At 34.7% G+C, this 12,456-nt stretch overlaps 1 protein-coding gene across 2 annotated transcripts in view; it reads right to left on the bottom strand.

Annotated features, from left to right (window-relative positions):
- Positions 1-12,456, bottom strand: part of CUL3 (cullin 3) — a 117,287-nt gene that overhangs the window by 23,517 nt on the left and 81,314 nt on the right. For both annotated transcript variants that reach the window (XM_049888322.1, XM_049888321.1), the window contains exons 5-10: positions 11,852-11,966; positions 8,838-9,066; positions 4,452-4,597; positions 3,632-3,808; positions 1,584-1,754; positions 872-979 (exon numbers count right to left, since the gene is read on the bottom strand). In XM_049888322.1, coding sequence (XP_049744279.1) covers positions 872-979; positions 1,584-1,754; positions 3,632-3,808; positions 4,452-4,597; positions 8,838-9,066; positions 11,852-11,966 — 946 coding nt within the window. The remainder of the gene's footprint in view (positions 1-871; positions 980-1,583; positions 1,755-3,631; positions 3,809-4,451; positions 4,598-8,837; positions 9,067-11,851; positions 11,967-12,456) is intronic.

Here is a 12,456-nt window from a genome sequence, read left to right on the forward strand (position 1 = left end):
ACTGAACAATAGTTTAGCTTAACTAGTAAAAAAGGTCTGCCTTGAGCATTATGCTCTTTTAAGAACTACCTATATGGGATCAAATTAACAGCAACTCAAAAGATTAGATAGGAACTGTAGAGGGCAGTGAGTTTATGTTAATGAAGGAGGAACAACTGAAAAAGAGGGTGAGAATGGCTGTACAACTCGAATGTAATCAGTGTCACTAAATTGTACATGTAGAAACTGTTGAATTGGTGTGTTTTCCCATGTATATTCTCAACAACAAAATTAAAAAACAAAAACAAGATTCTGAACCTCACCAAATCCTCACAAAAATCCTATCTGAGTCCAAACCCACACAAGTTCCAGCATACCACCTTCAAGGGGTCAAAGCACACTTATCTGTTTTTAAAGTCGGCTCAGTTCACTCCCCACCTACTGTGAGGATGTCAGGCCCATTTATGCTGGCTTTACAGATGAAAACACTGACATACAGGAAGGTCAGGCAACTATTCCAAGATAACACAATCCTGAGATAAAGTGGAAAGAAGAGTATTAAAAAATCCGTATGCCAGCCTAAGCTCAGTGTTCTGTAAAAGCAGTATTCCACAAGCTGTAATGGTTATAAAGAGAATCATTCTACTGATTCAATTTTCACTGCATTCCTTCAAGCGGGGAAGGTAAGGTAAAGCTTAGATGAATTTGGAAAAGATGTTTTATGTAAATACATTTAGAAAAAGAAGTTACATGGGGTAAAATTATTTTTAAACAACTCACAATACATGTTGCCACTACTGACATTTAAAGAAACAACAACAGGAGTTCAGTTACCTGTTACAAAAGTCTTTACGTAAACATATGTACAGTAGAAATTAATGCAGAATCTTACCCCAGTTGCCTGTAGGTGTTGCCTGAACTCATCCATAGTTGTGTTAGAGATGCTCATATCCCTAAACATTCCCTCCAGTTTTGATGTGAACTGACATCCACACTCAGTCTGTGGAAGAAAAATACAAATATACACAAACGAATGAGGAATTTTTCTATAAGAAAATGTAGAAATAAACTGTTTATTATAACTGCCATCCCTGATAATCTCCTTTCTAAATGTTTCCAATAGTTGCTCTATGCCTGTGGTTATCAAACTTTGCCGTGTTTAAGAAAGACTCAACGCCAAGGATTTTATTTCAAAATGCATATTCCAAGACTCTTCCAAGGATTCCAATACACCGCATCAAAGGTGGGGCCAAACCCTGCATTTTTAACAAGCACCTCAGGTGATACAGGTAGTCTATGAATTACACTTTTTGAAACAGAACTATATGGTAATATTCTCTTTATTGCTTGCCTTGTAATCCTCCCCAGACCTTCATGAATATATTCTGCCATTAAAAAAAAACCCAAGAGATAATTCAGCAAAGTCTGGATGTCCTAGAACTTGAACAGATGTATGTACAGCCTGTATCATGCTCAAAAACAATCATTATCAATTTCTAGAAATAAATATTTTAAATAATTTACAATCATACGTTGCTGGTGCTCAATCATGTGATAAACATTAGTTACAACATATATTTGGCTTCATCTTACATATACCTTACCTTTAACTTAGATATCATATTTTTTTCAGAGTCATCAGAAACACTTTTATTTGTGAGAAGTCTCCTTGCCAAGTGTTGTTTATAATAACGTTCAAATACATCTTTTTCTTGCATAAACCTAAAAAGGACCATTGCCTTATCCAATATTGTTTCTACTTCTTGTTCTGTGAGCTGCAGAATTAATATAAAGACAATTTACAATTATTAAATTTTAGTTTTACAAAAATACCACCACAGTTTAAAATACTGTTTGAAATCAAACAAATATTTGGTGGGCTTATGTCAGAAGAAGGAATTTGGTTTGAGAAAGCGATCTCCTACTTCACACAGCATAACTCTTTCACCCTCATCTAGTGACTGGATTACTGTTGGTGGGTTGGGTGGGGGAGTGGACAGGAGTTCTATTACCCAGAGAGCTACTGCTAAAATCAAGGCATGTGGTGACACAGGGCTGTATCAAGATATGACTGAAACAGATGAAATAAAATTTTAATAACAAAAAAGAATGTTTTACGAAGCCTTTGTATATTTAGGCAGAAACTTACAGAGCCAAAAGACTGATATTTTCATTTAAACTCATTCAAAACCTGAATTTTGCAAAGTGATAATAACAGCAAAAAAGCCACTCACTCTTTGAAATGAGGGCAAGATGATACTCTGGCTGGTTGTACTAAGCTTATATCTAGAAAGTATGGGAGGCTAAACAGATGTGTAATTAATAGTCTTTTCTACTCCTTGATGATCTTCCTATGTTTTTTTGTTGTTGTTGTTGTTGCTGCTGTTACAATGACTGTCTGCAAAACCTATGGCCATTTATTACATATCCCTCATCTCACAGATTCCAGGATGAAGTGAAAAAGACCAACTCATAGGTGATCATAATATGCTTAAATTTGACTTTCAGTGCTGCAGTGTGCTTCCAAGATCCCAGATATATCATAAAGGCTTGAATATGAGCTTCAGTATATGCTTTCAAAATTTTCTGAAAGCTACTCTTCTAGTCTATGTCTTCGAATTCTTCTCATCCAAGTATCATTAGATACATAACTCAGACAACTGAAAGACAGCAAGCAAAGTTCTGTGCTTTGGATTGCAGTTTTCAAGGTCCCTGTTATCTAAGATGTGTGTCTGTCAGCTGCCATAGAGTCTGCCCCCAATTCATGGCGAGCCCATGAACAACAGAACAAAATGCTTTTTGGTCCTATGCCATCCCTATGATAGGCTGTAGATTGGACGCTGTGATCCACAGGGTTTTCACTGGCTGCTTTTCAGAAGTAGATCACATTTCTTCCTAGTCTGTCTTAGTCTGCAAGATCCTGTTCAATACCATAGCAATATGCAAGCCTCCACTGACAGATGGTAGTGGCTGCTCACGAGATTCGCTGGCCAGGAATTAAAGCTCGATCTCCCACAAGGAAGATGAGAATTCTAAGGTGCACTGAAAGGAGCACCATTTCTATATACCAGAAGGGGCCTATTAAAAGGAATTTGCCTTCTGAAGCATTTAAACAAGTTATTAAATTTCTGTCAGCAGTATCAGGCAAGCAATGGCAGGTCTAGAGATCCGTTAGATTCAAATCAATAGCTATGGTTTGGAAAAATGTACTTAAGAAAGTTTTGTTTTTCCTCAAATGGCAGTTTATCATAGGAAGTCAGACAGCCTTCAATGACAGACACGTGATGGCTGAGTATGAGATGCGTTGACTGCGAACGGAACACAGGTCTCCCGCATGAAGGCGAGAATTCTACTACTGAACACTGAACCCACACTGCCCCCTCTTCTTATCTACAGCATATCTTAATAGTCATAAAGACTGTTTAATAACCATGGCTGTGTGGTTCTTTGGTTTTGGTGCCAATTACACGTTAAGTAAAATGTAAAAGTACTTTTGACCGTTTCGAATACCTTTAATCCTTTTAATAAAGAGCTTGCTTATTAGGTATAGCAAAGGGCTATCCTTAATTTTATATCAATAAAATTTGCTACTTTTATATTTTATTTCTTATTATACATCTACAAGTGAATTTTCAAAAATATTCATACTTACCCCTTTGACTCCCTTTTTCAACTTATCATCAATAAATAATGAGAGGTATTCTGGGGACCTGGAGTTGAGGTTAAGAAAATACTCAAAGTCACCCGCAATAGTCTGTTTAAAGAGCCGGTCATTATTGAACGATTCCTGGAGGAAGCGATCAAATCTACTCTTCAGATCCAACAACCCCTTACAAATAAAAACAAAGAAATTTAGGATACATTATGATAATATTTCCATAAACAATACACTTGTGATCATGTATGTTTATCTTAACTTTGTTGGTAACTAAATGTGTATTCAGTGTTAAACTTACGGATTCTGTATTAATTTCAAACCCTGTTAAAAATGTCAGTGATACAAGTATTCTATTTTCCCCGTATGTATTATGTCTCCCCACCCTGTCTTAACTGAATGGGTGAGGCAGCGAGAAAATTAACTTTAAAAAAATGTACATACACAAGTTGATTATTTACATTAAAACACAAGAAAAACTTGCGGCATAATTTGTTCATAGTACTGCTTGAGAGCAAAACATTTTGAAACAAAAACTATTTACCTAAACACAGTTATTTTTAACACACTAAGGAAAAAAAAAAATTTTTTTTTTCACAAGGTCTACAAATACTAAGGCGCATTAAAAAAAATAGCTTACTTTCATTCTTGAGAGTACTTAAATAAGATCTTCATCAGACAGAAAATGAAAAGGAGCAGTTGGGCTTTGCTCCCTGTTATAAAATGGCATACCTCTCAAAATTCTAAAATATTTAAGATCATCAATAGGTTAGTGAGAGTGGTCTTTTTACCACTTGTCAAAATTACTTTATCATACCTGGATATAGTCAACGGGATTCTTTCCTTCTCCCTCTTCAGAAACAAGGGCTTTACCCTGCTCCCTCAAATAGGAACTCATACACTCACACATTGTTTTCAGACCATTTGGCACACGACTAAATAACTTGTACATACAAGCAAGGTCTGCAACCAGAAAGAGAAAAAAAATGGCTATGTTAAAGATGAAGAAAAAATGTAAATCTGTGTTCATGCTGTTCCTGATCTGAGATATTCAGAGAACCTTATCCCTGTCGTCCCCATTTGATGACCATATGAAAAATTATTAAAAAAAAATAGCAAATGAAAAAAAAAGAACAGAAAAAAAGGTTAATAGTTATTAGTACAATTTAAGAAATACAGCTTTTAGGTAAGATACTTGGAAAGCATTATCTTAGCAAATTTTAATTTACATGGAAGAAATGATGCCCAACCAACCTAATAAAAAAGTAATGTCACAACAGAAACTGTATTTTTGAGATCCTACATAACTCTAATCTGAATCCTATTGATTACTCTAAAGTGCGTATCAAAAGGAAAACTTTAATTTTGGTGTAAACAGTAGTCAACGTAATAAGGAAGAAATTTAAAAGTCAAAGTCTTGCATGTGAAAGCTGGACAATGAATAAGGAAGACCAAAGAAGAGTTGATGCATTTGAATTACGGTACTGGCAAAAAATATTGAATATACCATGGACTGCCAGAAGAACGACCAAATCTGTCTTGGAAAAAGTACAGCCAGAATGTTCCTTAGAAGCGAGGATGGTGAGACTTTGTCTCACATACTTTGGACATGTTATCAGGAGGGACCAGTCCCTGGAGAAGGACATCATGCTTGGTCAAGTAGAGGGTCGGCAAAATAGAGGAAGACCCTCAACAAGATGGACTGACACAGTGGCTGCAACAATGGGCTCAAACACAGCAACAACTGTGAGAATGGCGCAGGACCAGGCAGCACTTTGTTCTGTTGTACACAGGGTCATTACAAGTCGGAAACGACTTGACAACACCTAACAATAACAAAGATCTCAAAAGTTTAACTGACAAATATTACAAGTCAAATAAAATTTACTTCATTACCTCATGGTTACGAAGTTTATATGACATTTGTCGCATAAATACCTATTCTTCAATATTTTCCTTAGAGCAATCCTTAGTATTCCCCAGTTAATTTCCTAAAGCTAATTATCTCTGTTTTAAAATACTGGTCTATCTCAATACATTGCTTTTAGTTAGAATGAAAACTTACACCCCTATCCATTTTTTATACTTTTTCACAAGTCAAAAATATAGTTAAAATGGTCATCTTTTCCATGTGCCTAATGTTTCTTTGAAATAATAACTCATGTAAAGACTACAGCATCAGAACTTTACAATGATGTAAAGAAGCTTTATGATTAAAAATGTTTGAAAATGGAGTTAGAATGGCAGTTCTAGATCAGGGGTTAGCAACGTTTTTCTGTGAAGGGCTAAACGGTAAATAGTTAAGACTTGTGGGCCTTGCACAGTCTCAGTAGCAACTACTCAACTCTGCCTTTGTACCAAGAAAGCAGCCATACACAATATAGAAATGCATGGGGCATGGCTGTGTCCCAATAAAGCCTTATTTATGGACACTAAAATCTGCAATTCATAATTTTCATGTGAAATGAACTATCCTTCTTTTGATTTTTTTCCCCCAATCATTTAAAAATGTAAAAACCATTCTCAGCTTACGGACGGAACACAAGCTGGTGGAGGGCCAGATTTGGAAATTTGCTCACCTTGGTCTAGATTTTAAGAACAAGTTAGATCCTGAAAGTAAAGCTGTATGTATTTAGAAAACACTTAAAAGTTTTACTGTTTTATAAGGACCTTGCTTCTAAAATTGGTTCCAGTGACTTTTAGAAGCAAATTTTATTAAAAATAAGTTCTCATTAATAACATGTACAAAGTCATCTCTACACAGCCAATCTTCCAGTTTTCTCACTTGTATGGCACAAATTACAACCAAATTTTCCATATAAAAAACAGGTATTACAACTGCAACAGCAATTTATGGACATACACTACACTAAATTTGGGATACCAAATATCTCTAATGAAATGACTCTCAATGTGTCTGTTTTGTTCATATGTAGTAACAAGTTTTGCTTAATATTCCATGTTGTATATTTAACTGCATTTAATACAATTTCATTGTGTTTAATTCACTGCATTAAAATGTGAAAGAGAAAATTAAAAAATACTTGGCACTCAAAAATTAAATACCATTACTTCTGTATACACTTAATAAAACAATAAAAAGAAGATCCAATTTGAACTAAATTTCATAGTGCTACATGCATCTAATAACTAGCCAAATTCATCCTCCATTCATAGTGGAAAAAAGTTTTTCACTTCCTGACTTACAAGACAGTTGGATTCATAATGGCTAAATTTGGCCTGACCTAGTCTCAAGATACTGCTCAAGAGCAGTGCTTACTTAGCACAATTAAGACATTTAGCAATGAGGTTTCTAGCAGAAGGTCAGGAAAACTGAAGCCCAAATTTTTACATTTAATTCAGAACCACAGGCATCTACTTGCCTGGTGAAAACATTAAGTACTAAACAGAGAAGAACTATAAAAAAAACAAAAACAATAGAGAAGAACTATAGTAAGTAGATACTCTGACATTCTTTCATTAAAAAAAAAAAAATTTCATTTAAGTACTTATTAATTACCTACGATGCCTTAAGCACACTTAAGATCTTTAACACACGTCTAAGCAGGTTACAGAGATACTGTAATCCAGGCATGTCTAACAACCTCTGCAACAAACATTTCCTAGCCCTCTAACCTGCAGTCCATTTAGTCATCTTTCCCAGACCCTGTAAGTAAGCATTAACCTAATACTTAAACAGTACACCAGATGATAATCTATTTGTATTTTGTTTAAGCAAGGGAAAATGCTTTTTTGTAAAGAAGCATTTAGAGATCAGGGGATGTCAAACTATTGCCCATGGGCCAAGTACAGCCTACCACCTATTTCTGTACAGCCCATAAACTAAGAATTTTTTAAATATTTTTATATGACTGGAAAAAAACAACAGAATAATATTTGTGACATGAAAACTTTATGAAATTTACATTTCAGGGCCCACAAATAAAATCTTACTGGAAGCCACTCGAAAATTCATTTGTGTACTGTCCATGGCTGCTTTCTCACTGCTACAGCAAGATGAGCAGTTGACTGTTTGGCCCATAAGCCTAAAATGCTCACTATCTGGCCCTTTACAAAAAAAAAAGTTTGTCAGCCCCTGATTTAGACCCTAGAGATAAAAGTACTTCATTTTAGAAAACATGACAAAGTTTTGTTTTGTTTTTTGCTTTTACAAAATTATTTATGCGAAGGGTCCTTTTAAGTTTTCTGGTTTAATAAAAACGAATTTACATACACTTTTCAATAACTTATATATAGAAATACGACCATTTCAAAACACAGGCAAGGATTCTACTAGAATCCATGCATCAACCTCTTCCCACCATCTTTTTCTCTTTTCTTACACCCTCCTGTCTTTTATTTTATTCTACTTTTGCTAACACTTCTTAACAGGAATCAGGAGAAGAGCAAAGCAACCATGTTTATTTTTTAATACTGTATCAGTGATTTACAAAGTCAAAATATAAAGCACTAATGCATCAGAAATTAAAAATGAATATAATAATCATATTGCCCTTTGACATAACTTCTAGGGTATTTGTCACTTGAAAATCTTTTTCAGGAAAATAAAGGTAAACAGTCATAAAGATAAACGCTAGTTACCTCAAAAATGTTTACCTTTACAAAATTCTTTTTCCTTTGTCAATATATAACTTCAGAGCTCCCAAAACCAATCTACTAGTTTATCTGAATATGTCAATACAGAAGACACAAATATTTTTGCTTTTTTGGTGATACCCTTAACACAATTTAATCCCCCCAAAAAGTCTACTGAAATTTTAAGATGAAACGTCATATTTTCAAAGAATCACAAAAAACTACAGAAGTATGTGGCAATGGAGAGAGAGCTCAACACCTCTAGGGTATGCAAAAAAGCAAAAAAAAAAAAAAAAAACAGGAATGGATGAGAATTTGTTGGTCTCAGCATTAATACCAGGTTTCTTATCTTCTGGGTTAAGAAAACCTTGAAAAGACAGAAGAAAAACCCACTTAATTCACTAGAATAATCCAAAATCCTTACTCATAAAACAGCGAGTGTTAAGCTTTACCGTTAAATCCTAACAAAGTAACAATGGTGACTAATGACATACACAACTTCTTGGAAACGGACATTCATAAGCATTACTTTAGTTGCAGGGGAATAAACAATTACTGAAAACCTGGTAGAACTACAAGGACTTATTTTTCAATTGTTAACTCTTACCTTCTGTCTTTCCATTTTTCAACATATGTACTAGTCCAGAATTCTCCATTTCTACTATAGTCTTCATGTGCTTAGAAATGAGTTCCCTTTCAACCACCTTTACAATTGGCTCTTCAGTTGATTTGTCAAGGCAGTGCATCACCCGTTCTATTTCTTCATTAATTCTAGCTTCTACTTTCTTTATATATACTGAAGCACTGTTTTCTGCTAAAAATTTCTGGCTTTCCATCTGCAATTAAGAAGCATAATTTTTTTTTAAACACAGAAGCACAATGTGTTTCTACTTTTAATTGGGCTTCTACAGAAGTTTGAGCTCACCCAGCAGCTTTGTGGAAGAAAGGCCTGCCAATCTGCTTCCCTAAACATTACAGCCAAAAAAGCCCTATGGGAGCAGTTCTACTCTGTAACACACTGGGTTGCCATGAACTGGAATCCACTTGATGGCAACTGGTCTGTTCTGTGACTGCTCCCCCATTCCCTGCCTGTGGCGTTTACCATAAACTAGCCAAATTATCCTAAGCACTAGTAACGTTTTATATAGTTTTTTATTACATTAAAACAAATCCATTGTCTTTGAGTTGATTCCGACTTATGGTGACCCCATAAATTTATATAACCTGAATTACAGCCTTTAAAGCATTACTTATGTAAAGCATGAGATTAAAGCAATATATTATCTTTAAAGTAGCATTTTTCAAGCTTTGCCAATGTACTCCAAATAGAAAAAAAGTCATCATAGCCAGGGAGAGTCAAAAGTATAGAATGAAGCAACTCACCCCAAGTGAGCACAGAAAATTCTTCTGATTTGTTTTAATGTAAAATTATGCCCAGAAAGATTAATCACTTTTATTTTAAAAGCTTTGTTGGCATACTGGTGGTTGCTAAAATTTTCCCGCCATCCCAAGCCCAGTCTCAAAAGAATAAAGACGTGCTGAAGTCTGAAAAAGAGCTTTTTAATAATTATTAATTATGTCATCTGCTAACATCAGTCTTATAGATGTTTTACTAAATAATGCTATCCCAATTCATTTTAACCTATTTGACAGCAGCCTTTAATAGATATACCTAAAAATCATACAACAGAAGGCATGTTGATATAAACTATGTTCAATTTAGTAAAATTTCACACTTTATTAACAAAAAGTAGTTTTAACCCTCAAAAATAATGAAGTTCTTAAGAACAGATATTAACACATCAAACAAAAATCTTGGTGAGACCAACTTTCCACTCAGTACTAACAAAAATACACGTATATGTATATCCATACACATAAATACATATATGTCATTACAGAATGTTTTCAAATCTTGATTGGCAAACAGTTTATCTAATAGTATTTATACACTGTAATGGAGAAAATTAAAACTAATACGAAGGTAAAAATATAGTCAAAATTGTCTACAATTAGGTGCTATGTTACTAGAAAAGAAAGACTATTTCCTACACTGTGAATTATTACTTCTCAAAACATGGTCCAGGCTCACCAGTGTGGGCCACAAAGGTCTCCCCCATGAGCAACAAACTGATTTAAAAAAAAAAAAAAAAACCACAGCAAATCCATCCTTTGTTTCTTTATGGGTAAATGACACCAAAATTCAGATTTCCATTTTTATATACAGTCTAAGGGCTCTTAGAAGTGACATACTCAATTATTAAGGGTTATTATAATCTTGTATTCAATTTTTTAAAAAAAAAGCCTATCACTGAAGTAAAAATTTCATATTAACATTCTACTAGGATGTCTATTTTGGCAACACTATCTAACTCCTACTGTAAATCACACAGACAGTTGCAGCTTTCAAAAAGGATGCCTTGTTATTAAAAATACTGTCTTGCATTTTGTCATGGTACTTTGTTATTACTTTATAATCATTTCACGACAAATTAGTAGTAGTTTAGCTTCACTTTTGGCCATTTAGTGGGTGTTCGATTGTATATAATGCTGCATATTTCTATCAACAGCATTTGTTGGCCTGCAATCTCCTAATCAACAGCCTGTAAGACATATATGCAGAATAGAATCATACATAACTCTACTACTAAAGCCTATACAGTGAGACCTCATGGTGATATGCTGCCTGTGAATGTATGCTATTTAATTACAGTCAATGCTTGGTAGTCACTGCAGTTATGGTCTGTAAAATTGCCACCAACACTGAATTAGCAAATATTGAACCACTGCCCCTAGGGCAAATATAGGATTAGGTTCCTACAAGCCTCTCATCACAATACATAACCTTATTCTATGTGTTTCTGTTAAAAGACACCTTATTTAATATATTTGTAAATTCATTAACAATCAAACCCAAAGCTAACAGCACAATAATTCATGCCTGAATAAAGCTTCTCTAACACAGGTATTTTCTCCGTAAGGCACATCACATCCTTCTTGAGCTTAGGAACAGTAGACAGTGCTTCAGCACTATGTTTTTTTAAACAAAAATTCTTCCATGAAAAGAAATACTTCTATGAAAAACACGGCACTAAGTAGACTGTAAGAAAGAGTTGTTCATAGTAGGAGAGCTGAAACAAGAAGACAGCTTTGTCTCGGTTCGACTTCAGCTGGGAAGGTATGTGTCAGGGACTCAGATTTTTCACTGCTCTGTAAATGTCTGTGAATGATGGCTAGCTAGCCATTAAGTATTCATTTTGGAGTTAGAAATTAAGTTTTAGAGAGTAGGTAAATTCACAAATACAGAATTCATGAACAATGAGGATCAACCGTAATGCCGTAACATATACAAATAATAGATGATAAGGCTATTTCTAAGTTTGAAGGGTAATGTTTCATAGCATAACAAAAAATTCACGTGTGTAAGTTCAAACTCTTCAGTATGTTATCAGTGAGTTTCTTCACTGAAATGTGAGAATGTAGTGTAGGTATGCTGAAAGATAATTCTGTGTCCCCCCAAATGGGCCTCAGATAAAAAAAAGATCAAAATGTTCAAATTAATAACTACATGCAGTAACTTTCAGAACATCTCACAAGAGTGTTTATGTTTTCACTGATTACCTGAAAAAATTCTGCAGACATTTCCAAAAAAGGAGCCTCAAAATCTTCTTCATAGACTGATCTTCCTTCAAGACCTAAAATCATTAACATCTGGCAAGCATTTCTTATTGCGCCTCTGTCAAAAGAAGTTAAACCACTTGATAATCAAAGATTCACATAAAAAATGCAACAGAAGTAGCTAGAAATACCTTTAGAATGTTAAACATTCATCAAAGTAACCCATCTCTATAAGCAACTTATTTATGAAATAAGGATTTAGAGTAATTTTAATTGGAAAGCATATCTTAACTGTTGTCCTCACCCCACTGTAACTTAAAAATTTTAAAGAAAACACGGGGAGTAGCATCTGGGGTCTTAAACGTTACCAAGCAGCCATCTAAGATGTATCAATGGGTCTCAACCCACCTGGAGCCAAGAGAGAATGAAGAACACCAATGACACAAGGTAATTACGAGCCCAAGTGACAGAAAGGGCCACATTAAGTTAGGGACTACATCAGCCTGAGACCAGAAGAACTAGATGGTACCCGGCTACAACTGATGACTACCCTGACAGGGAACACAACAGAGAATCCCTGATGGAGCAGGAGAACAGTGGGATGCAGA

Source organism: Elephas maximus, chromosome 6, assembly GCF_024166365.1.
Source record: "Elephas maximus indicus isolate mEleMax1 chromosome 6, mEleMax1 primary haplotype, whole genome shotgun sequence".
NCBI classification, from domain to species: domain Eukaryota; kingdom Metazoa; phylum Chordata; class Mammalia; order Proboscidea; family Elephantidae; genus Elephas; species Elephas maximus.